This window comes from Ailuropoda melanoleuca, chromosome 5 (genome assembly GCF_002007445.2).
Source record: "Ailuropoda melanoleuca isolate Jingjing chromosome 5, ASM200744v2, whole genome shotgun sequence".
Lineage (NCBI taxonomy): Eukaryota > Metazoa > Chordata > Mammalia > Carnivora > Ursidae > Ailuropoda > Ailuropoda melanoleuca.
In genome coordinates, this window is record NC_048222.1 from 91496196 (window position 1) to 91520861 (window position 24666).

The 24666-nt window shown below is 34.5% G+C and overlaps 1 protein-coding gene across 3 annotated transcripts in view; it reads right to left on the minus strand.

Annotated features, from left to right (window-relative positions):
* Window positions 1-24666, minus strand: part of TLL1 (tolloid like 1) — a 202837-nt gene that overhangs the window by 75036 nt on the left and 103135 nt on the right. For all 3 annotated transcript variants that reach the window (XM_002921315.4, XM_034661408.1, XM_019801867.2), the window contains 2 exons: window positions 15307-15412; window positions 8288-8412 (listed from right to left, as the gene is read on the minus strand). In XM_002921315.4, the coding sequence (XP_002921361.1) occupies window positions 8288-8412; window positions 15307-15412 (231 nt within the window). The remainder of the gene's footprint in view (window positions 1-8287; window positions 8413-15306; window positions 15413-24666) is intronic.

Sequence of the window (24666 nt, forward strand, 5' to 3'; positions counted from 1 at the left end):
ATATTTCAGCACTTTCTGCAGCCATAGGTTGAATAACGCTCAGATATACAAAGCAAAGTTTATTATTAAAAGAACTAAAGGAAAATCAGCAAGAAGAAAGTGGCACTGCGAAGTTAAAATACATAGGCTTCATGTACTTAGCAAAGTCACGGAGGAGAAAACACAAGTTTTATTCATGGCATTACCGCTTACTAATTATGTCATACAAGTAAGTTTCAAAAGCTTCAGCTTCAGTTTTTATTTGTTAAATGCCCATCTTATTAACATATACTTAATAAAGTTGCTTTGTAGGAATCAAATGTTATTTATGCCCTGAATCTTCTTTTTAATCCTTAGATAACTCTTCCACGGGTAGGAAGATTGTGGTCTAAAGTGTTTGGGTATGTCTTTGAACAACAAAACTTAGTCGTATTTAGGAGAAAAAAAACATAAAGAAATATACAGTAGCCAGTTATTATTATCACTGCCCTAATAAAAATTACTCTTAAACTAAATATAATTCAGAAGTTTGGGGCGCCTGGGTGGCACAGCGGTTAAGCGTCTGCCTTCGGCTCAGGGCGTGATCCCGGCATTATGGGATCGAGCCCCACATCAGGCTCCTCCGCTATGAGCCTGCTTCTTCCTCTCCCACTCCCCCTGCTTGTGTTCCCTCTCTCGCTGGCTGTCTCTATCTCTGTCGAATAAATAAATAAAATCTTTAAAAAAAATTAAAAATAAATAAATACATATAATTCAGAAGTTAAACTTCTATCTCTGTAAGCAGATGGCACCATCTTACATGTATAAAACCGTAAACATTCCACACATACATAAAACTGTTAGAACTAATAAACAAATTCATCAAAGTTGCAGAATACAAAAAAAACACAAAAAATCAGTTGCATTTCTATACACCAGCAACAAAAAATTCAAAAGGAAATTAAGAAAACAATCCCATTCATAATAGCATCAAAAAAAATAAAATACTTGGCAATAAACTTAACCAATGAGGCAAAAGACTTGTACACCGAAAACTGCAAAACATTGCTGAAAGAAATTAAAGATGACACAAACCAGTGGAATGACGAGCTATGTTCATCACTGGGAGACTTAATATTGTTAAGATATCCATGTTAGCCAAAGCAATCCACAGATTGAATACAATATCGATCAAAATCTCAGTGGCATTCCTTGCAAATAGAAAAAAAAAATCCTGAAATTCACATAAAACCTCAAACCCAAAATAGACAAAACATTCTTGAAAAAAAAAAATGAAGCTGGCTCCCACTTCCTGACTTCAAATTTTTTACAAAACTACAGTATTCAAAGCAGTGTGATACTGACATATGACAGACATGTAGACCAAGAGAAGAGAAGAGAGAGTCCCAAAATAAACCATGTATATATGGTCAAATGATCTTCAACAAGGGTGCCAAGACTACTCACTGGGGAAAGCATAGTCTCTCCAGCAAATGGTGTTGGAGAAACTAGAAATACGCACACAACAGAATGATATTGGACTGTTATCTTACACCATACACAAAAATCAACCTAAAATGAATTGAAGGGGCACCTGGGTGGCACAGCGGTTAAGCGTCTGCCTTCGGCTCAGGGCGTGATCCCAGCGTTATGGGATCGAGCCCCACATCAGGCTCTTCCGCACTGAGCCTGCTTCTTCCTCTCCCACTCCCCCTGCTTGTGTTCCCTCTCTCGCTGGCTGTCTCTATCTCTGTCGAATAAATAAATTAAAAAATCTTAAAATAAAATAAAATAATAAAATAAAATAAAATGAATTGAAGACTTAAATGTAAGACACAAAACTGTAAAACTTCTCGAAGAAAACAGGTGAGAAACTTTCTAACAGTAGTCCTGGCAATGATTTCTTGGATATGACACCAAAAGCACAGGAAATAAAGCAGAAATGGACAGCTTGGTCTACATCAGCTAAAAAAGCTCTTGTACAGCAAAGGAAACAATCAACAGAGTGAAAAGGAATCTTCGGAATGGGAGAAAATATTTGCAAATCATGTATCTCATGAGGGGTTAGTATTCAGAATATATAAGGAACTCCTACAAATCAATAGCAAAAAACAAAATAGCACAATTTAAAAATGGGCAAAGAAAAAAAATGGGCACAGAAGACACACAAATGGCTAATAGGTATACGAAAAAAAATGTTCTACAACACTAATCATCAGGGAAATGCACACCAAAACCACAATGAGATACCTGTTAGGATGGCCATTATCAACAAACAAACAAGCAAACAACAAAAAAACAGAAAATAAGAAGTGTTGGCAAAGAAATGGAGAAATTGCAGTCTTTGTGCACTGTTGGTAGGAATATAAAATGGTGCAGCCGCTAGGGAAAACTGTGGGATTTCCTCAAAAATTATAAATATAATTCCCAAATGATCTAACAATTACACTTCTGAGTATTTATTTAAAAGAACTGGAAACAGGATCTGGAAAAGATATTTGTGCTCCCATTTTCATTGCAGCATTATTCATGTTAGTCAAGAGACAGAAACATCCTAAACATTCATTAGTGAATGAATGGATAAAGAAACTGTGATATATACATAAAATAGAATATTATACGGTCTTAAAACACAAGGAAATCTGGCATATGCTACAACCCAGATAAACCCGGAGGACACGATGCTGAGTGAGATAAGCCAGTTGCAGAAAGACGCATACTGCATGATTCCACTTACTTGAGATTTCTAAAGGAGTCAAACTCATAGAAGTGGAAAGTGGAATGCTGGTTGCCAGGGGCTGGGGAAGAGGGAAATGAAGAGCTGCCACTCTGTGGGTATAGAATTTTAGTCATGCAAAACGAAGAAGTTCTAGAAATCTGCTGTACACCAATGTGCACAGAGCTAACAGTGCTGTACTGTGCATTTACAAATTTTCTAAGAGGGTAGATGTCGTATCATGTGATTTTTTGCCAAAATAAAAAATAACAATAATAAAGCAGTTAAACTTCTAAGTCCTTTATCGTATGATCAATCTCACTTCCGAATTAGGTTATTCACATATACCTTCATTCTTCCAGAATAGAAAATTGTGTTTAAATTGTATAAATGCTACTTGGATTGTGTCTTGTTGAGCAATTACTCAAACTCTTGACCTTTTAATTTCATTAAGTCTATAGCTGTCTACAAGTCCATCTACAGCTACTTTCCTCACCAAATGTCTGTAATATCCACCCAACACCAAAAGAATAAGAACTTTTCTTTCTCCATATTCTATAGGGGCACACTTGTAATTTTACTAAGGCTAAGGAAAACACAGATAGAAATGAACAATCATTTCTATTAGATAAATCTCTTCCTAAAGGATCTTGACAAATTCTAGATTAGGGGAAGAAATAAAACTGTATCTAATCAACTTAATACTACCTAATTAACATATTTATATTCCTTAAACTTTTAAATATAATAAATAAAATATAGGTTTAAAATTGTTTTAAAAATATAAAATAAAATGTAAAATGATTTAAAGATAGAGGTATGTTAAAAGGAATCCTAAATCATCTGAGAGATCATGTGAGATTGATTACTGAAATATTTTAAAATACTAGCCAAGTCTGAATCATCCTTTAAAATGAAGGGTCCAAGAAGCCTTCCTCCCGCAGTGTGCAGCCCAGGTTAGGCGTCTCTCGCAGAACTGCTGCAGCATCCTTCAAGGATGAGATTTACTTCCTAACCAAGTGATACTGTCTGCACAATGCCCCAGAGACCCAGCTATTCCTGTGTGTGTAGTCTGTGCTTCCTTTCCTGTGGCCATAACACCGGGCACGGTGCCTTTCACCTGTTAACGGTGACTCACTCATTCATACAGCTACTATTTATTAAGCACTTAATTTACATCAGATTCAGAATGCCATGAGGGAAAACCCAACTCCAATCCCACAAGAGTTTATACTCCAGTGTGGAAAATGCCAAATGAACCGATGATTATAGGAGTAAGACACAAAGCCCAAGATCAAACGAGACATTTACCATGGTGGAGTTCTGGGAGATGCGGAAGTCTTTAAGTAGGAGGTGGCCTAGGAGCCGAATCCTACATACCAGCTAGGATTTAGCCAGGAGGCCATTATGAGCATTCTGGCTGGAGGAAGAGGCAGGAGGCAAGCATTTGGTGGTGCCAGGAGCTAAATGAAGTGGAGGTGAAAAGCTAGGCTGTAGGGGTAATAGCTAGAGAAAAGGCTCAGGGAAGAGACAAGAAAAAAATCTTGAAATGACATAATGGAAAGGAGATTAGCTTTTATCCCAAAAATAAGCAGGGTAAGATCATATTCAAAAGCCACTTAACAGCAGAATGGCTAGAGAACTAAGGAGATATAAGAATAAAGGCAAGAGGTGAATTAGGAGGCATTTCAACAATTCAGACAAAAGATGAGCCTCCCTGGAATAGGGGATTCACTGCAAAATGCAAGATTCCAAGAAGGCGGCAGGAGAAAGTAAGGAATGAATGAGATGAGAATGCCCTGCATAGTTCTGGCTTGGGCTACCAGATGATCTATGTGTGGCACCATCCATTGAACTAGAAATGTTTACAGGGAAATGAATAAATGGGCCCATGAATATGTGGGAAAAAATGGCTAAATTATTTTTTTGCACGTGGGCAATATTTTAGCCAAGAACTGTATATGTACAAACACATATAGAAAATATATTCTGTCTGGAATCTCAGAAAATTTTACCAGGAACCAAGAGATTAAAGCTTTAGGTCACGAAAAGAACCTTATTTCAATTTTAAAGGTAAAGTTAGTGAAACAAGTGTTGAAAGGAATGTAAAGTTTCTAGTATTCAGACTCCATACATGCTGAAACTGGCCTTCCATCCTTAAAATGTCCACACAAATGTGCATCCCTGGACAGGGATTTTCTGCACACACACTGTATGTGTACTAGCATTGAAAACTTTTAAATTTATGAATATAGACTGCACATGTCTTCATGTGTGAATACACATACACTTTCAGGTAACAAAGAAGATTCTAATCCTCAGAAGGCCCTTTATTTTTAGGTATCGTTTTATTTTGTATTTTCCTTAATTTTATTATGTTACTTGACATATTTATTGGGGGCAGATTTACTGGAGAATGTTAGGATTGATGGTTGGTGAAGTACTAAGTAAGCGAAAAGATCATAGGACTACAGAAAAACTAATTTAAGAGAAAATGTGAATAAAGACCAGTGACTGTACCAGAAGAGTTAAATGAAGCAGTTTAGAAATCAAAAAGGAAAGTAGTCCTAAGATGAGATCAAATAGAAAAAAATACATTTAGAAATGAGAGTCACAAGAAAAACAAGAAGGGAGAGAAAGAGAACAATAGTACACATTACCGATTTACGAAGAGAAGAATATCCACTCCAACTCAGACACCCTAGAGAAGATCTCCTCAAAAGCAAACTGCTAATTACTGGCATGAAGGGACGATGGAGACCATAATGATGACCTCTTCTCTGCCTTTGCTTGGGGGAGAATCCTGATCGTACGTAGGATGCAAGGCATTATAATGGCAGGCAAGTAAAGTAGCATTAGTGTGTGTCCTTTTAGACGCCTTAATGCTAGAAAGACCTGGATGCTGTGGGAAGGACACAGGACTGGCCTTTGGGCAGCACTGTCCAGAAACCTATTCAATCCCAGGGTTGGGCAGCTCTCCCTTTATTTCCCTTCCTTCTCCTTTCTGGGATGTGGTCTGGCAATGGATGATGGGGTTTTATGTCAGAAGAGTGCCAAGGCTGTAAAGGATCATATTCTTTCTTTATATTAACAGTGCATAAGGAGATCTTTCTTGCCTGCTTCTAAAAGAACAAGAAATGGCAATGAAAATAATTCTAAACTAAAGAAACTTAACTTCATTCCATCACCTTAAAAACATAACTTTATTTCTATATGGAGCTTTTTCATGATTAGTATGCACCGACTATACAATGAATAATTCAGGTTTCCCATACAAATCTAATTTATATATTTGGTATATATAAATAGATAAATACAATAATTGATTACAAGTTGTTTACCAGATAGAAAGTCTCATAAAAACAGCAGTTTATATTGTTTTAAGGGAATTAAAAATGCATATATTTTAATGCTATTCATCTTCTGATAGATAAAAATGCATTTCCTATATTATTAATGGAAAGACAACAATATTTGCAGTCTGCCTACTATTACCTGTCTATTAGAAACCTGCCCTCTTGGACTCAGGGCCCCACTTATCACAGACCATAAAAGCTACAACCTTAAATATTTAAGTGTGAACCAGGTCGGTGTTCCTTTCAAGATCAAACTCTAAAGGAATACCTCTATAAAATGCAGATCCAAAAGAGCTTTGAGGGTAAACTGATAAGAAGTAAAGAGTTGGAGTAGTGTAGCCAAATACCTCTGATTGGCTCGATTCATCGGCAATTTCTAACAAAAGAAAACAATAACACAAACTCCAAAGGACTATGCAGTTTTATAACTCTCTCCTTTCTGTATTAAAACCAAGACACAACCAGATCTCATTTTATAAACCCCTATCCTCTTCCTAGATGGTTCTCAAATGAGTCATCTCTTTACACTTCTATGTACAGTTATCAATCTTTCACAGTATTCCATTAAAGTTCTTGGAGCCACTGGTAAACCTACTGTATCAGGATAACAAGTTTATTTGCCCTATATTTCTACCAATATCATTAGTGCTTCTCATTGTAAAGAAATGAAGAACGTTAAACACACTCTCACACACACACACACACACACACACACACGCGCGCGCTGGCTGAGAGGGAGAGAGAGAAAGAAACAAAAAGCAAGAGACAGAAAGAAGAGAGAAAGGGAGGGACTAGTTTGGTGGGCATTAAAAAGTCCAAGATAGAAAAAAAGCCATTCTTAAATATTCTGTGAACTAAAATTTTACATAGCTTTATCTTTTAAATACATATTTATGTCTTAGCTCTCTCTTAGCTTCATCATGCAAATAAATAAGCAACTTTCTTATACTGCTTTAAAAACACAAGATATTTTTCTCATTGATGATGGTATTTTCGTGAACGTGGTTCTACTGTTTTAACAAACCAATGTATACATTGTTACTACATTTCAAATAAGAAAATAGCCTGTTTATGTATTTACATAAGTAAACCCTAAGTGAAAACTGTATGTATATTCCCATTAATAACTTAAATATTTGAGACCTATAGGCTGAAAACTATAATGTCATAAGTTTGATTACTTTTCTGATTCCTACTGACTGACTTTCCTACAATTCAGTGTTGTAAATGCATCTCCAGTATGCTTTTTATATACACATACATACACACACGTATTTAGAGAGACAAACAAAATGGATTTCTATGTGAACTATTTACTTAGTTGCTATTAATCACACAATCTTCCCCCAAATCACCTACTTTCAAAGTTAAAAATACCGTATACCTAATACTGCCAGAAACTATCCAAGAATCACTTATTTCTTTTCTCAATAATGGTGCCATTTACTTACAAATACATCTCTCCTGTGGAAATTTAGATTTAAAATAATAAATACCACACATACACATGTAATTTACATACATACATGAACAAAAATTTGGGGAAAAGCTGTGCTAACCAAAGTTAAACATATTTCTTTGATATGTGCTATGTCAAAGGATTTGGCTATGCAGGAGGTGAACAGAGTATGCAGCATTTCCAATTTGAAAGCAGACTCTTTTTTCTTTTTTGGACCAATAAGTCACTGGTGTTCCCTTGGAACAGTCTTATGAAGAACTTCCTTAATATCTTTTTCATAACTTTATCCAGTAGCAAAACATATGGTAACTCACGAGCAACATGGTTAGAACTCCTTTTTTGCAACAAAGTTATAAATTCCAACTAATAAAATTTTAATTTATATATCATTAATAGTGGTACTTGCAAGAAAAAGATCATTCAGTCCTCAATTCTGAAGTTGAAATAAAGGATATTTTTTCTATCTTGGCAAGAAAACTCAACATTTGACAAGAAATCCTGCAACTATTTAATAACAACCATCAAACAGTTGTGCTTTTTGCTATTTTACTTAAGTTAGAAGGAAAAAAAACCCCATACTATCCCTGCTTAAATTTGATTTCTAGCAATTTGTTTTTAATTATATCAATGGGTGTTCCAGCGTTCTCTCATTTCATTTTATGATTACTGACTTTGAACTGAATACGTCACTTGCCAGCATGGAGAGACACAAGTAAACAGTTCAGTGAATTGTGGCTTATTCATCTGGAAGAACACAATCAGGCATAATTATGGTTCTGTTTTTGTATGGTGCAATACCTGGACATCTATACAGCTTTCTTGCCTGTGCAATATCTCCTTTGCTTAAACGGGTTCGCTGACCGATTGCAGGACGTATGCCATTATCATCACGAGAGGGGAGAATAGTATCCAGAAACATCCCCCTGAAGAAAATCAGAAGCAAGCCACACATAAGTCACCAAATTAAGACACATACATTCCTTACAAGTATAAGATTATCTTTTTTCAGACTCATGTCAGTTAAAGGGAAAACACTTCAGTGCTGAGCTTCAAATAATGTGCCAGACTTTCAAAACATGCTTATCAAGGTAGAAAAAAGTTGTTAAATTGTATACCTAGCATGAAGTCAATGATGAAATTCACTTTTACTTAGAAATAATTTTAAAAATCTAGAATTCTATATAGTCCCCCACCAAGTATACCATGACTTTTGTTTTAGGCTTTTAAGCAAATCTAAGAACCTCTTGGATCATTAAGTTGTAAAACAATTATACTTCATGGAAGTCTATTTTTTTAAGGACAACCTACAACACATATTTTTGAGGTTACTAAAATTGCAAAAGCCAAACAAAATACATGTAATTTTTTAGTTCAATTATTAATTTAATCTACGTATTCTTAGATGTCCAAATATTACAGTATGTTAAAAGAACAAGAAAAAACAGAGTATCAAATTTTAGAAAGAACAGTTTAAAGCAAAATAGTTTTTTGATACACACAAACACACACACACAAAGAAAATAAAATTTTCATGGTAAAATTAAGAAGAAAAAAACTAGCAATAGCAAAGCCCTAACAATGCTAAGCTAGAGATACCAAGTTGTGAGATACCCAAGGTTTTGATACCATCTTTCTTAATCTTCAAAACTAAAAATTCTGAATATAATGGACTAAAGATGTTTTGCAATGAATATCAAGTCTAAAGGAAGAACTGAACTTAAAAGTTAAATGGACTGGGAAACTATTCCAGTGGTAAGAAGGATGAGGATTTAAAAAAAAAAAAAAGAGAAGCTTTCTATAAAAATATTTGAAATTAAGAAACACAATTGTAAAAAAAAATCCTTTAAATTAGAATGAAAGGCCTGATACTCCTTTCCAAAATTTTAATGAATAAATTGTGTTTAGACTACAGGTTAAAAAAATATTCCATCTCTATTTATTTTTTCCTTTAGGAAATATTTCCTAAGCACTGTTGTAGGTCTGGATTTATAGCCATTAATAAAAGAAACACTATGATTCTCACATTTTAATGTAGGGCAAGAGACATTAAACAAAAGATTGAGTACTGAGATAGTGACAAGTGCTATGGAGAAAAAGAAGTGAAGATGGACATTGATTATCCAATGATGGGGTAGCTTTTAAATAGAGGGATCAAAGAAGAACTCACTTGGAAATTGACATTTTGGCCAAACATGAAGGAAGTGAGGGTGAGGGCACTGTGAGTAAATGGTAGTAGAGAATTCCAGAAAGAAAGAACAGGAAATTCAACTGCTCAGAGATAGGAGGATCCTTGAAGTCTTTGAGTGTAACACAGAGAACGTGACTTTTAGCCTGAAGAAAACTGTTACTAGCTGGAAGATGGTAAACAGAGGAGTGACATGATCTATGAGTGCTTTATGACTAACCTCTCCAGCTCCTACATAAGGGTAGAGATCTTTAGATAAAACCTGGATAACACAAATAGAGAATGGAACTCTTTACAAATCTAAGTATCTACAGAACTCCACATGCATATTGCTTGAGATAAAGGGAGGGAGGGGGACTCATGTAATGACTTATGGGAGTAGACCAGAAAAAAATGAGAGATTGCTTATATTTAATAAAATGTAAATCCAGCTAGGTCAATGCAATTGAAGGAGAAGTTGAGCTATAAAATAGGGTAGTATTGAGAAAAGCCATTCTTCAACTATGCTTCATGAATCAACAGATATATTAAGTAGGTAAGCCCAAATTAATGGTTACCATTTCTGTAGTAGTTCAGTACCAACAAAATATTAATTATTTTCTAATTCTAAAAACAGATTTGTAATCTTTAAAAGGTTAATTTTTCCAGTTTTCAAAACAGTTCAATTTAAAAAGGTGAAGGACATCTTGACATAGATATATTCAAACTCAGACAATAGAATGATGAATTTTGACTCCTTCTCTCTACTGAGGTAACTTCTCTTCCATTCATAAGGGGGTCAGTCACCCTTTGTTTTGTTCTTCCTTTGTGATCAGGAAGTTAACAATTCTCTCCCTCCACATCCAAGGCATTAAGCAGCACAGGCTCTTCCTGAATATCCTCAGTGAGGCACTATCAATAGTCCAGAGACAGATTACAAAGGGCTTCACTTACTAATCTTCATTTGTTCTACCTACATTAGAAGAGTGAATTAGCTATATTTTTTTTAAAAAACTTTGTAAAATTTTGCAATTCTTTCATTAAAGAAAAATAGGCAATCTCAGTTAGCAGGCTCCTACGTTACAAATTACCCATGCATATAAAGGCCACATATATCTAGCCCTATTCTTCCTAAAAGAAGTACCTAAATCTGCCGATGGGCCACATCCATGAAGACAACTAAAACTTTTTATAGACTCCCTGGGTTCAGAATAGAATAAAATATAAAATTTCAGATATTTGCCTTAACAGAAAGAACAAAAATGACATGTTCATCTAATTGACATAGAAAGAGCATTTGACAGAATTCAAACACTTTTCATGATAGAAACTTTCAACTAGGAATAGGAGGAGATTATTTCCACATAATAAAGACCATAAATGAAAGGCCTATAGCAAATATCATATTCAGTGATGAAAAACTGAAAGTTTTTCATCTAAGATCAAGAACAAGGCAGAAATGCCTGTTCTCACTGTTTCTATTCAACATAGTATGGAGAATTATAGCCAGAGCAAAGAGGCAAGAAAAAGGCAGAAAAAGAAGTAAAAGATATCTAAATAGGAAAGAAAGAATTAAAATCATCACTCTTTGCAGATCATGTAATCTTATGTGTAGAAAACCCTAAAGAGTCTACAAAAAAAGTGGGAATTAATAAATTTAGCAAAGTTGTGGAATTCAAAATCAACACACAAAAATCAGTTGTGGTTTCATACAATAGCAATGAACAATCTGATAAGGAAATTAAGAAAAATAATTCCATTTAGAATAGCATTAAAAAGAATAAAGTACTTAGGAATAAACCCAACCAAAAAGGTAAAAGATTTGTACACTAAAAATTGCAAAACATTGCTGAAAGAAATTAAGACACAAATCAATGGAAAGACATTCCATTGCTTATGGATTAGACAACTTAGTTTGTTAAGATGTCCACACTACTCAAAATGATCTACAGTTCCAGCACAATCTCTATCGAAATCCCAGTGGCATTTACTGCAGAAATTAAAAAGTCCTAAAATTCATATGGAATCTCACAGAACCTCAAATAGCCAAAAAATTTTGAAAGAGAACAAAGTTGGAGGACTCACACATCCTGGTTTCAAAACACATTACACAGCTAAAGTAATCAAAACAGTGTGATACTAGTATAAAGATAGACCTACAGACCAATGGAATAGAATAGGAATCTCAGAAATAAACCTTAGTGAATATAGTAAATCATCTTCAACAAGAGTGCCAAAACCACTTAATAGGAAAAAAACAATCTTTTCAACAAATGATATTGGGGAAAATTGAATATCCATGAGCAAAAGATTGAAGTTAGACGATTATTTAAGCTATGTACAAAAATTAACCCAAACCAGCTTAAGACCTAAACACAAATCCCAAAACTATAAAATTCTTACATGACAACATAGAGGAAAAGCTTCATGACATTGGATCTGGCAATGATTTCTTGGATATGACACCAAAGCACAATTAACAAAAGCAAAATAGGTAAGTGGAACTACATCAAATTAAAAAGCTACTATGCAGCAAAGATGAAAAAAAAATATTTGCAAATTACATATGTAAGGAGAGAATATATACAGAAATACTACAATTCAACAAAAAATTAAATAATCTTACTTTAAAACAGGCAAAAGAATTGAACAGACATTTCTTCAAAGATGATATACAAATGGCCAGAAAGCACATGAAAAATGCACATCAATAATCATTAGAGAATGCAAATCAAAACCACAATAAAACAGCATGTCCTACCAATTAGGATGGCTACTATTTAAAAAAAAAAAAAAAGAAAAAGGAAAAGAAAGAAACAAAATAGTACATGTTGGTAAGGACATGGAATAATTAGAAGCCTTGCGCACTGCTGTGGGATTGTGAAATGGTGCGGCTACTACAGAAAACATCATGGAGTTTCTTCAAGAAATTAAAAATAGAACTACCATATGGTCCAGCAATCCCACTTCTGGGTATATATGCAAAATAATAGAAAACAGGGTCTGGGAAAGATATTTGCATACCCATATTCATAGCAGCACTATACACAATAGCCAACAAATGGAAGCAATTCAAATGTCCATCAATGGATGAATGGATAAACAAAATATGGCGTACACCTACAATGGAATATGATTCAGTGTTAAAACAGAAGGAAATCCTGTCACATGCTGCAACCTTGATGACACTGTGCTAAGTGAAATAAGCCAGGCACAAAAGACAAATATTTTATGATTCTATTTAAGGAGGTATCTAAAATATCTAAATCCAGATTCACAGAAACACAAAGTAGAATAGTAGTTACCAGGGGCTGCCAAGAGGGGAAAATGAGGCACCGTTGTTTAATGGGCACGGGCATAGGGTTTCAGTTTTGCAAGATGAAAAAGTTGTGAATCTGTTTCACAATCATGTGAATATACTTAACATTACTAAACTATACACCTAGAAATAGTTAAGATTGTAAATTTTATGTTGTGTGTTTTTAACCACACATGCACACACAAAACTTCAAATACTTTGAAGGTGGTGGCTAAGAACTGTGCCAAACATTTTATCTCCTGGAATTCAGTTATTTAAATATATGTACAAGTTAATAAACATCCTCTTTAATGATCAACAATATAATAATGTTGGTTGGGTCAACTCTTCTAACAGGTAGGTATAGTTACTTTCACCCTAAGAAGATAAGTTCATTAGGAAAACTGAATAGGATAATTTTGAAACAGTAAGACAAAGTAATAGGTAAAGGCTGCTTGGCATGCAGCACCTTGGTGGAGGGGGTGGGGATGATGGACTGCAGGTAGCAAGAGCAGAATGATTTATGGAAAAGAAGGAAAAGAAATTTAAACATGTAAAAGAAATATAGAATGAGGGGAAATATATATTTTAAATTTTGGTATAGATTCATCATCTATCATAGACAGAAAAAAATGAATGATCTTCTCTACTTTCCACTACCTCCTGTGTTCTAAAGAATCAAAAGTCAGTTTAGTTCCAAATAATTCAGTAGTATATGAGAGGTGCCTTGGCTGAACTGGGACCCAAATCCCATTTGTTACATGTTTCTACAGAAAACTCAATTCCAAGCATTGACCTTAAAAAAAGTTTTATAGCTCTTTAAGATTAATTTCAGGCCAAATTTATGGTTGTATTTCTAACAAAACTTAAATTCAATTCCAGAAACAGTAAGTATATGGGTCGTTATTATATTTAAACAAATATGTATACACACACACACACACATGCACACACACACACACATATGTACTTCAGTAGAAAATAATTATTAAATATCATTAATAGTTACATTAAATATAGTTAACTCAATTTTTTCAATAATAAAGCTTTGTCTTTTTAAAAAAGTATAATTGAAAAATGTATTCAAGTATTAGGAGTTCACTGACACATTTTTCTTTACTTTTTATCAGGAATTTTTTTAGGGGGCGCCTGGCTTTCTCAGTAGGTAGAGCACATGACTCTTCATCTCAGGGTTGTAGGTTCAAGCCCCACTGTGGGTATAGAGATCATTTTTAAAAATAATAAAATCTTTTTTTTAAGAGTGAGTATTAATTTGAATTTTTTATCTTCTTTCCAACCTTGCCTTTAGAAACAGATGTTCGATTAATTGTGAAATAGACATGAATGGGCAAAAAAAAAATGAGTTGGAATAGACAGGAGTGTAAAATAGGCATAAAAATGGAAAGAGAATGGCTTCAATGGTTTGACAGATCCAAACTCCTTACCTGGGAACTATTTGCCTGATGACATCATCTTTAGAATAAAGTAACTAAAACCCAAATTTATTACGTTCTTTAAAAATAGCATTCATCGGTAGGAGAAGAAAGGGAAGAAGAAAGGAGGGGTAAACAGAAGGGGGAATAAACCATGAGAGACTATGGACTCTGGGAAACAAACTGAGGGCTTCTGGACGGGGGGAGGGAAATGGGATAGGCTGGTGATGGGTATTAAGGAGGGCACGTATTGCACGGTGCACTGGGTGTTATATGCAAATAACGAATCATGTAACTTTACATCAAAAACTAGGGATGTACTGTATGGTGACTAACATAATATAATACAAAAATATTATTATTAAAAAATAGCATTCAATTTTTAATGAAATGAACTGAAGATTAATAAGTCGTGAAATTTGAAATTATGTGAAGTAAAATATCTTCATAATATGTTGTTTGGGAATTAAATTGGCATAACTAGTACTTGAGTACTAGTAGTTTCTACGAGTAGAAAACAGCAGTCACATAGACAGTAGACATTCCAACTCAACAGCCAAGTACCCTATTTTATTTGTGAAGGCCTAATTTTCATTAAATAATGCTAACCCAATTTAATATGCCAATTAGTTTAATAATCATTTTAGTTGGACTTTTTAAAGTGATTTAGGAATGCAAAATAATTTAAATAATTCATACCATTTTAATTTTTACTCTGAATTTATGCATCTGATAGGAAGTGTGAAAGTATCTTTTTAAAACCTCAAATGCTAGTGTTGGATATAAATAACAGCCAGGTATTCCTGACTTAATGGCAACAGTATTTGAAAGCGGTTCTAGTTCTAATGTTAAACATAGCTTTGTGAGGAGTCACACAGAGGAAAGGAATTAAAAGTCAAAAGGTATAACCTGAGACTCCAACCTTGAGAAGGTGTTCCTGGCATAGTGCATGATACTGTCAAAGTCGTATCTTTCTCCGAGTGAGTTCACTTCTCCAGGCTCCATCTTCAGAAAGTTGTACTCTTGACCTAAGAATCAGTCACAAACATTTCAGAAGCATTTTCAGAGACAGAGAAAAGAAAAGAGCCCCTCCTTGGCGTGCACGTGCTCTTGGCAAAAGGCTGATTGTAGCTATCTGCGAACACCCAGCTACGTGCAAAGGTATGCCTCTGGTCCTACTGTTTTCACTTCGTATCACATTGAAAAAGTAATATTGAATTTGACCAACAAATTAATTTTCCAAAGAAAAAGCTGTATGACCACAAGCATACTCTGGGTTTTTTTCCATTTTACGTTCTTATAATATTTGTTTTCTCTAAAATCTCACTGCTTTTTTTTCAGTACTGCAGGAAGATCATAAAAAAGCTACATCTTTATCTAATGAGTCCCCACCTTTCTCTTATGACTACATTTGTTAAGATAAACAAAAAATCACCTTGTATTTGCTTTAGAATCTTTCTATGAAACACTGAGAAAAACATAAAAGCAGTATTTGTACGTACATGCAACACTGCAGGCTTTGGCTATGCGACTTGGTCACTAACGGTAAAATACCAGCATCAGAGTTCATTCAGAATGGAAACAAGATTCTCTCTGATGAATCTATTCCAACCTCCATTTGGAGGGCTTTTTGATCAAGAAGAATGTGCTTCAGAACTTAACAATGTATTTATTCTTGTTTTACTTTTCACAACTGTCAAAATGTCAAAACTTCTGGACATTTTCATTTTAGTGGGTTTCTCAACTGGCTATTTATAACTGTATTGCTATATTGTTTCTTGAAATCTGAAAATAACAGACTTCTCTATGTTGATCTATGGCAATGGTTCCAGAAACAGAGATTTCCCTCAGAATTCAGGCCTCAGTGACTCCGTTTTCACAATCTCAGTAGCTGAAGATGGCTGCGTTTATGTAACTTCAGAAGTTTTGAAAGATCCAAATATAAAGGTGAGTTCTCAGAATTTCAAATTCAAGGTTGCAACTCAGAATGGCACTATTATAACACTCCTCTAACTAGGTTTCTATTCCAAGTGCCATAGTACTATGAAAAACACAAATATTACATTAATGAAAAATCTTCCAAAAGACTAAAGAAATTGAGTGATACCAGCGCATGGTATCTCTGTGAGAAGGAAATCCAGTATACTCACGTGAGCATTAAGGATTGAAGAATCATCCCGAAGCTACAGAACCCAAGTCCCAGGCTAAAGTGTTTTAGTCTACCTTTCAATGACTTCACACATTAATGAACTAACCAGTCTGTATGCTGGAGTATGTGTTCCCCAAATCTCTGATGTATCTGTCTGTATTAAAACCATTTTCAGGAAAAACCCTGCATTCTTGCCAACCTCTCCTAAAAGCAACCATTAACAACTTTCTTCTCCATAAGGAAGAACAAGTATATTTTAACATATCCAATTCTAAGGTGAGATTTTTATAAAGCTATAGAGCTGATTTTATGGACAGTAATCTATAACCCACTGGAGATTTCAACTTCAAACACAATATGAGAAGATACTCTCTAGTTAAAGCAAAATGTTTTATGAAAATTTCCAAAAGTGGGACATTAAAACAATTTCAGTCATATACTTTGAGGCCTTAACATGAAGATGACTCATTATTTGGTGCTAAATAAAAACAATATGGCCATACATGGTCCAAATAAAGAAAACTGAACTTGTTTTATGAAAAAGGGAAGAGGATCAGAGATATAGAGCACCAGGGGATCTTACACTAAACAATTAAAAAAAAAAGATGATAAGCCTTCTTCTTGAAGGAGTAGTCTAAAATGGATTAAAGTAATCTGATCTTTACACCAATTTGGTTCCTACTATAGTTACTAATTTTGCATATAATATGTGAGGCTAAAGTCTGCACTTATTAGACATTGCCCTTGAATTACAGTTGATCTTAAGTTTCTGAGCCAGAGCAAGCCATAAATTTGTTGAAGATTAATCTCCAACATGACATGACCTCTTTCATACTAGAATTGCCCTGTGACAGTAGTTCCAATACTCAGGAAACCTCACACAATAAATTCTTTCTTTTCTATTGGCCTTAATGTTGAGTCACCCAAGGTATGAATAGCCATAATTGCTAAGCACCATGTTAAGTATTATATATTTATATCCTACTTATATATTTCTTGCTTAAGTACATATTTATGTTAAAATGGAGTCCTATTATTAAGAGCAAGAACCATTCTTGAAAGTTACTTCCTTTATAAGATGTTTTCTCCATGTAATAAAAGAAACCTAATAACTATGGTTAACAGTAAACTTCGACTCATTTAATTGGTAGTTGAAATCATTTTCAAAAATATTATTTCCTCTTTATTTCTTTCCTAATGATATACAGTAAGATGAACTTTGATAGCTGGCTCAGGCATTTGAGTCTCCTATATTGGAAGTAAACATTTTCTGTATTTCTCTTTGATAATCAGCAACACAAATGATTTCTCATTTTTTAAACTGATATATAATTGATATACAATATTATATTAGTTTTATGTGTACAACACCACTTGTATACACTGCAAACTGATCACCACAATAATACATCTAATTACCATCTATCACCATGCAAAGTTAATAAAATATTGACTGAATTCCCTATGCTGTACATCACATCCCCATGACTTTCTTTTTCTATAACTGGAAGTTTGTACTTCTTGATCCTGTTCACCTATGTCATATTCCCAAATCCCCTCCCCTCTGGCAACCACCACTCTATTCTCTGTATTTATGAGTCTTAGTTTTATTTTGGTTTATGTGTTCGTTTGTTTTGTTTTTTAGATTCCCCTTAGAACTGAAATCATGTGGCATTTGTCTTTCTTTGTCTGACTTATTTCACTTAGCATAATACCCTCAAGGCAAGATTTCAGTCTTTTTCATGACTTAGTGATATACCTGTGTGTGTGTGTGTGTTGTGTGTGTGTGATGTCTTCTTTATCCATTCATTTTATTGATGGATACTTAGGTTGTTTTCCTATCTTGACTATTGCTGAGAATGCTGCAATGAACACAGGGATGCATAAGTCTTCTTGAATTGGTGTTTTTGTTTTCTTTGGATAGACAACAAGAAGTAGAATTGCTGGATCATATGGTAGTTCTATTTTTAGTTTATTGAAGAACCTCCATACTGCTTTCTATAGTGGCTGCACCAGTGCACGACGGTTCCCTTTTCTATACATCTTTGTCAAGATTTGTTATCTCTTGTCTTTTTGATGAAAGCCATTCTAACAAGTGTGAGGTACTATCTCATTGTGGGTTTTTTTTTTAAAGATTTTATTTATTTATTTGACAGAGATAGAGACAGCCAGCGAGAAAGGGAACACAAGCAGGGGGAGTGGGAGAGGAAGAAGCAGGCTCACAGCGGAGGAGCCCGACGTGGGGCTCGATCCCACAACTCTGGGATCACGCCCTGAGCCGAAGGCAGACGCTTAACGACTGTGCCACCCAGGCGCCCCTCTCTGTGGTTTTGATTTGCATTTCCCTGCATTAATTATCGATGATTAGCGATGCTGAGCATCTTCGTGTGCCTGTTGCCCATCTGTATGCCTTCTTCAGGAAACTGTCTATTCAGAGCCTCTATCAATTTGTTAATCAGATTATATTGTTGCTACTAATTTGTATGAGTTCTTTATATATTTTGGATATTAACCGCTTATCAGATATATGATTTGCAAATGTCTTCTCCCATTCAGCAAGTTGTCTTTCATTTCATTTGTGGTTTCTTTCACTATGCAGAAGCTTTTACAGTTTGATGTAGATCCATTTCTTTTTCCTTTTGTTACCTCTGCATTTGCAATCAGATCCAAAAACAAACAAACAACAAGAAAAAAAAAAACAACAAATAACACTAAGCCTAATGTCAAGGAGCTTATGCCAATGTTTTTATCTAGGAATTTTATGGTTTCAGGTCTTATATTTGTCTTTAATCTATTTTGAGTTAATTTTTGTGTATAGTGTAATAAAGTGGTCCAGTTTCATTCTTTTGCATGTAGCTGTTCAGTTTGCCTAACACCATTTATTGAAGAAACTATCCTCTCCTCACTGTATATTTGTGTTCCTTTTGCTGTAGATTAACTGCTTATATATAGATATATATACACATCTATGTATATATACATATATACATATAGATGTGTATATATACACACATATACAGATAGATAGATATACATATATGTGTGTGTATATATATATATATATATATATACACACACACACACACACACACACACATAGATAGATGATAGATAGATATAGGTTTATTTCTGGGCTCTTTATTCTGTTCCACTGATCTATGTGGCTGTTTATAAGCCAATACTATATTGTTTTGATTACTACGGTTTTGTAGTATAGTTTAAAATCAGGGAGTATGATACTTCTGGTTTTGTTTTTCTTTCTCAAGGTTGCTTTTTGTATTCGAGGTCTATTGTGACTCCATACAAATTTTAGAATTATTTGTTCTTGGTCTGAAAAATGCCATTGATTGCTTTGAATCTGTATATTCCTTTGGGTAGTATGGATATTTAACAATATTAATTCTTCTAATCAATGAACATAGAATATGTTTTTACTTATCTGTATTGTCTTCAATTTCTTTCATTAGTGACTTATAGTTTTCAGTCTACAGGTCTTTTAACTCCTTAGTTAAATTTATCCCAAGGTATTTTATACCTTCTGATGCAATTATAAATAGGATTGTTTTCCTGATTTCTCTTTCGGATAACTTATTAGTGTCAGAAACACAACATATTTTTATACATTAATTTTGTATCCTGTAAAATTTACTTAATTCATTTATTAGCACTAAAAGTTTTTTGGTGGAGCCTTTAAAGTTTTCTACAAATAGCATTATGTCATCTATAAATAGTGGCAGTTTTCCTTCCTCCTTTCCAAACTGTATGACTTTTATTTCTTTTTCTGACCTAATTGTTGTAGCTAGAACTTCCAGTACAACTTTGAATAACAGTGGCAAAAGTGTCTTTTTCTGATCTTACAGGAAAAACTTCCAGCTTTCACCATTGAGTATGATACTAGCTGTGGGATGGTTATATATGGTCTCTATTATGTCAAGTACATTCCCTCTATACCCACTTTGTTAAGAGTTTTATCACAAATGGATGTTTAATTTTGTCAGTGATTTTTCTGTATCTATGAGATGATCATATGATTCCCGTATTTTGTTATTGTGCTGTATCACGTTGGTTAATTTGTGCACGTTGAGCCATCCCTGCATCCCTGGAATAAATTCCACTTGATCCAAGTGCATGATCCTTTAAATGTATTGTCAAATTTGGCTTGCTAATATTTTATTGGGGATTTTTGGATCTATATTCATCAAAGATACTGGCCTGCAATTTTCTTTTTTTGTGTGGTGTCCTCATCTGCTTTTAGCATTAGAGTAATCCTGACTTAGTAAAATGAGTTCAGAGGCACTTCCGCCTCTTCAATTTTTTTGGAATAGTTTGAGAAGGATAAGTATTACATGTTCTTTGAATGTTCAGTAGAATTTACCAATGAAGCTTTCTGGTCCTGGGATGATAGGAGCTTTTAAATTACTGATTCAATCTCCTTATAAATAATTACTATAAGATTTTCTATTTCCTTATGATTCAGTCTTAGAGGATTATATGTTTCTAGGAATATAACCAGCTCCTCTATGTTGCCCAATTCGCTTATCTATTATTGTTCATAGTGTCTAATGATCCTTCGAATTGCTGTGGTATCAGTTATAACTTCTTTTTTTTCTAATAATAATATTTTTTATTATATTATGTTAGTCACCATACAGTACATCCCTAGTTTTGGTGTAAAGTTCCATGATTCATTACTTGCGTATGACACCCATAACTTCTATTTCATTTTTTATTTTATTTATTTGAGTCCTCTCTCTTTTTTGGGGGGGGGGTGAGTCTAGCTAAAGGTTTATCAATTTTGTTTATCTTTTCAAAGATCCGGCTTAGGGGTGCCTGGGTGGCTCAGATGGTTAAGCATATGCCTTCAGCTCAGGTCAGATCTTCAGGTCCTGGGACGGAGCCCCGTGTCAGGCTCCTGGCTCAGCAGGAAGTCTGCTTCTCCCTCTGCCTCTCCCCCTGCTCATGCTCTCTCTCTGTATCTTTCTGTCTCAGATGAATAAGTGAAATCTTAAATAAAAAAAAAAAATACAAAGACCCAGCTTAGAGTTTCATTGATCTTTTCTATTATCTATTAAGTTCTATTTCATTTATTATTTCCTTCCTTCTACTAATTTTGGATTCATTTTTTTTCTTTTTCTAGTTCTTTTGGGTGTAAAGTTAGATTGTTTTGAGGTTTTTTTTTGTTTGTTTTTCTCCTGAAACGGGCCTGTACTGCTATGAACTTAACCTCTTATAATCACTTTTGCTGCATCCCATAGATTTTGGTATATCATATTTCTATTTTCCTTTGTTTCTAGTTATTTTTCTAATTTCTCTTTTGAATTCTCCAATGACTCAGTGGTTGCTGAGTAACATGTTGTTTAATCTCCACATTTTTGTGTTGTTATTTTTTTTCAGTTTTCTTCTTGTAATTGATTTCTAGTTTTACGCCATTGTGGTCAGAGAAGACGCTTGATATGATTTCAATCTTCTTGAATTTACTGAGACTTGTTTTGCAACTTAACATTTGATCTATCCTGGAGAATGTTCCATGTGCACTTAGAAGAAGGTGTATTCTGCTGCTTTAGAGTGGAATGCTCTGTATATCTACTAAGTCTTTCTGACCAAATGTGTCATTTAAAGCCAATTCTTTCTTAACTGATTTTGTGTCTGGATGATCTATCCATTGATGAAGTGGGGCTTTAAAGTCCCCTACTACTATTGTATTACTGTTAATTTCTCCCTTTAGGTATGTTAATATTTGTGTATTTAGGTGCTCCTATGTTGGTTACATATACATTCATAAGTGTTATATCTTCTTGCTGTATTGATGCCTTTAACATTTTGCAATGCCCTTTTTTTATCTTTTATTAGTCTTTGTTTTAAAATCTATTTTGTCTATGAGTATAGCTAACCAGCTTTCTTTTCATTTGCATTTGCACAGAATATCTTTTTTCCATTCCTTCACTTTCAATCTGTGTGTGTTTAGTTCTTAAGTGAGTCTCTTACAGGCAGCATATTGATGTATATTTTTTTAACTATTCAGCCACTTTATTTATTTATTTTTATTTTAATGTTTTTTTATTATATTATGTTAGTCACCATACAGTACATCCCTGGTTTCTGATGTAAAGTTCGATGATTCATTAGTTGTGTATAACACCCAGTGCACCATGCAATACGTGCCCTCCTTACTACCCATCACCAGTCTATCCCATTCCCCCACCCCCTCCCCTTATTTGGCCACTTTATATCTTTTGATTTTAGTATTTAGTCCATTTACATGTAAAGTAATTATTGATAGGTATGTACTTATTGCCATTTTGTTGACCATTTTCTGGCTGTTTTTTGTAATTCCTCTCTGTTCCTTTCTCCTCTTTCTCTCTATCCTTGTGGTTTGATATCTTTCCTTAGTGTTATTTATATTCCTTTCTCATTTTCTTTTGGATATTCACTATAAGTTTTTGCTTTGTGGTTACTGTGAGGTTCACATATAACATTCCTATGTATTTAATAGTCTATTTGAAGTTGATAGCAACTTAAATTTGAATACAATCCAAAACTACATTTTTACTCCCCCCCATATTTTGTTTTTGATGTCACATTTTCAATCTTTTTATTTTATGTACCTTTTAACTAATTATTTTAGTTTTAGTCAATTTGACTGCCTTTTTCTTTTGACCTTTGTACTAGCTTTATCAGTTATTAATCCACTGTCTTTACTATATATTTACCTTTTCCAGTGACATTTTTACTTTCATATGTTTCATTGTCCTTAATTACCATCATGTCTTTTCTGTTTAAAGAAGTCCTTTTACAGTTTCTTGTGAGGCCAGTTTAATGGTGATGAATTCTTTTAGCTTTATTTGTCTGAAAAACTCTTTATCACTCCTTTAATTCTGAATGATAGCCTTGTTGGGTAGAGTATTCTTGGTCAGAAGTTTTTTGTTTTTTGTTTTCCTTTCAGTACTTTGAATAGGTCATGCCACCCTCTTCTGGCCTGAAAAATTTCTTCTGAAAAATCTGCTGATAGCCTTATGGGATTCCCCATGTATGTAACAAGCTTGTTTCTCTGTCTACTTTTAAGATTATCTCATCATATTTAACTTTCAATGTTTTCATTACAATGTGTCTTGGTGTAGATATCTTTGGGTTCATCTTGTTTGGAACTCTATAAGATTCCTGGATCTGGATGTCTGTTTCCATTCCCAGATTAGGGAAGTTTTCATCCATGATTTCTTCAAATAACTTTTCTGTCCCTTACTCTCTCTTTTCTCCTTCTAGGACCCCTATATCTAGCTATTATTCTGCTAAATGTTGTCCCATAAGTCCTTAAGGTATCCCACCTTTTTAAATTCCTTTTTCTTTTTGCAACTCTGTCTGGGTGAGTTCCATTGCTCTGTCTTCCAGTTCATTAAACCATCTTTCTGCTTTATCCAGTTTCCTGTTGAACCCCTCTAGTGTATTTTTCATTAGTTATTGTATTCTTAAGCTCTGTAACTTCTATTTGGTACTTTCTTATATTTTCTATCTCTTTGTTTAAGTTCTTATTGTATTCACCCATTTTTCTCCCTAGGTCAGTGAGCATCTTTATGATCATTACTTTGAACTCTTTAGCTGGTAGATTACTTACCTCTGTTTCATTAAGGTCATTTTCTAAGGTTTTGTCTTGTCTTTCATTTGAAACAGATGTCTTTGTATCATTTTGCCTAATTCACAGAGCAGCTACCTCTCTCAGTCTTGAAGAATTGGCTTTTTGTAGAAGATGATGTGTGAGGCCCAGGAGCATAATCTCCCGGGCTACTAGAGCCAGGCACTCCAGAGGTATCCCCTGAGTGGGGTGCATGTAACTTTTCAGCTGTGGCAGAGCCATGGCTGTGGGACAGAAGAAAGCAAGATGCTTGCCCTGCAGTGGTACGGCTATGGCACAGGAGGAGTGGGGCACTTGCCTAGCTGTGGTAACTCTATGGCTTGGAAGGGCAGGTCTCTTGCCTGGCTGGCTGTGACATGGTTCTGGTGTGATACAGGGTGCTCTCCCAGCTAGCTATGGCATAGCTGGGGCATGGTGAGGTGCAGTACACCTACCTGCACTAGCAGGTTAGAGGGAGATTGCCAAAATAACACCCACCAGTACTGGCATTAGCAAGATAGAATGAG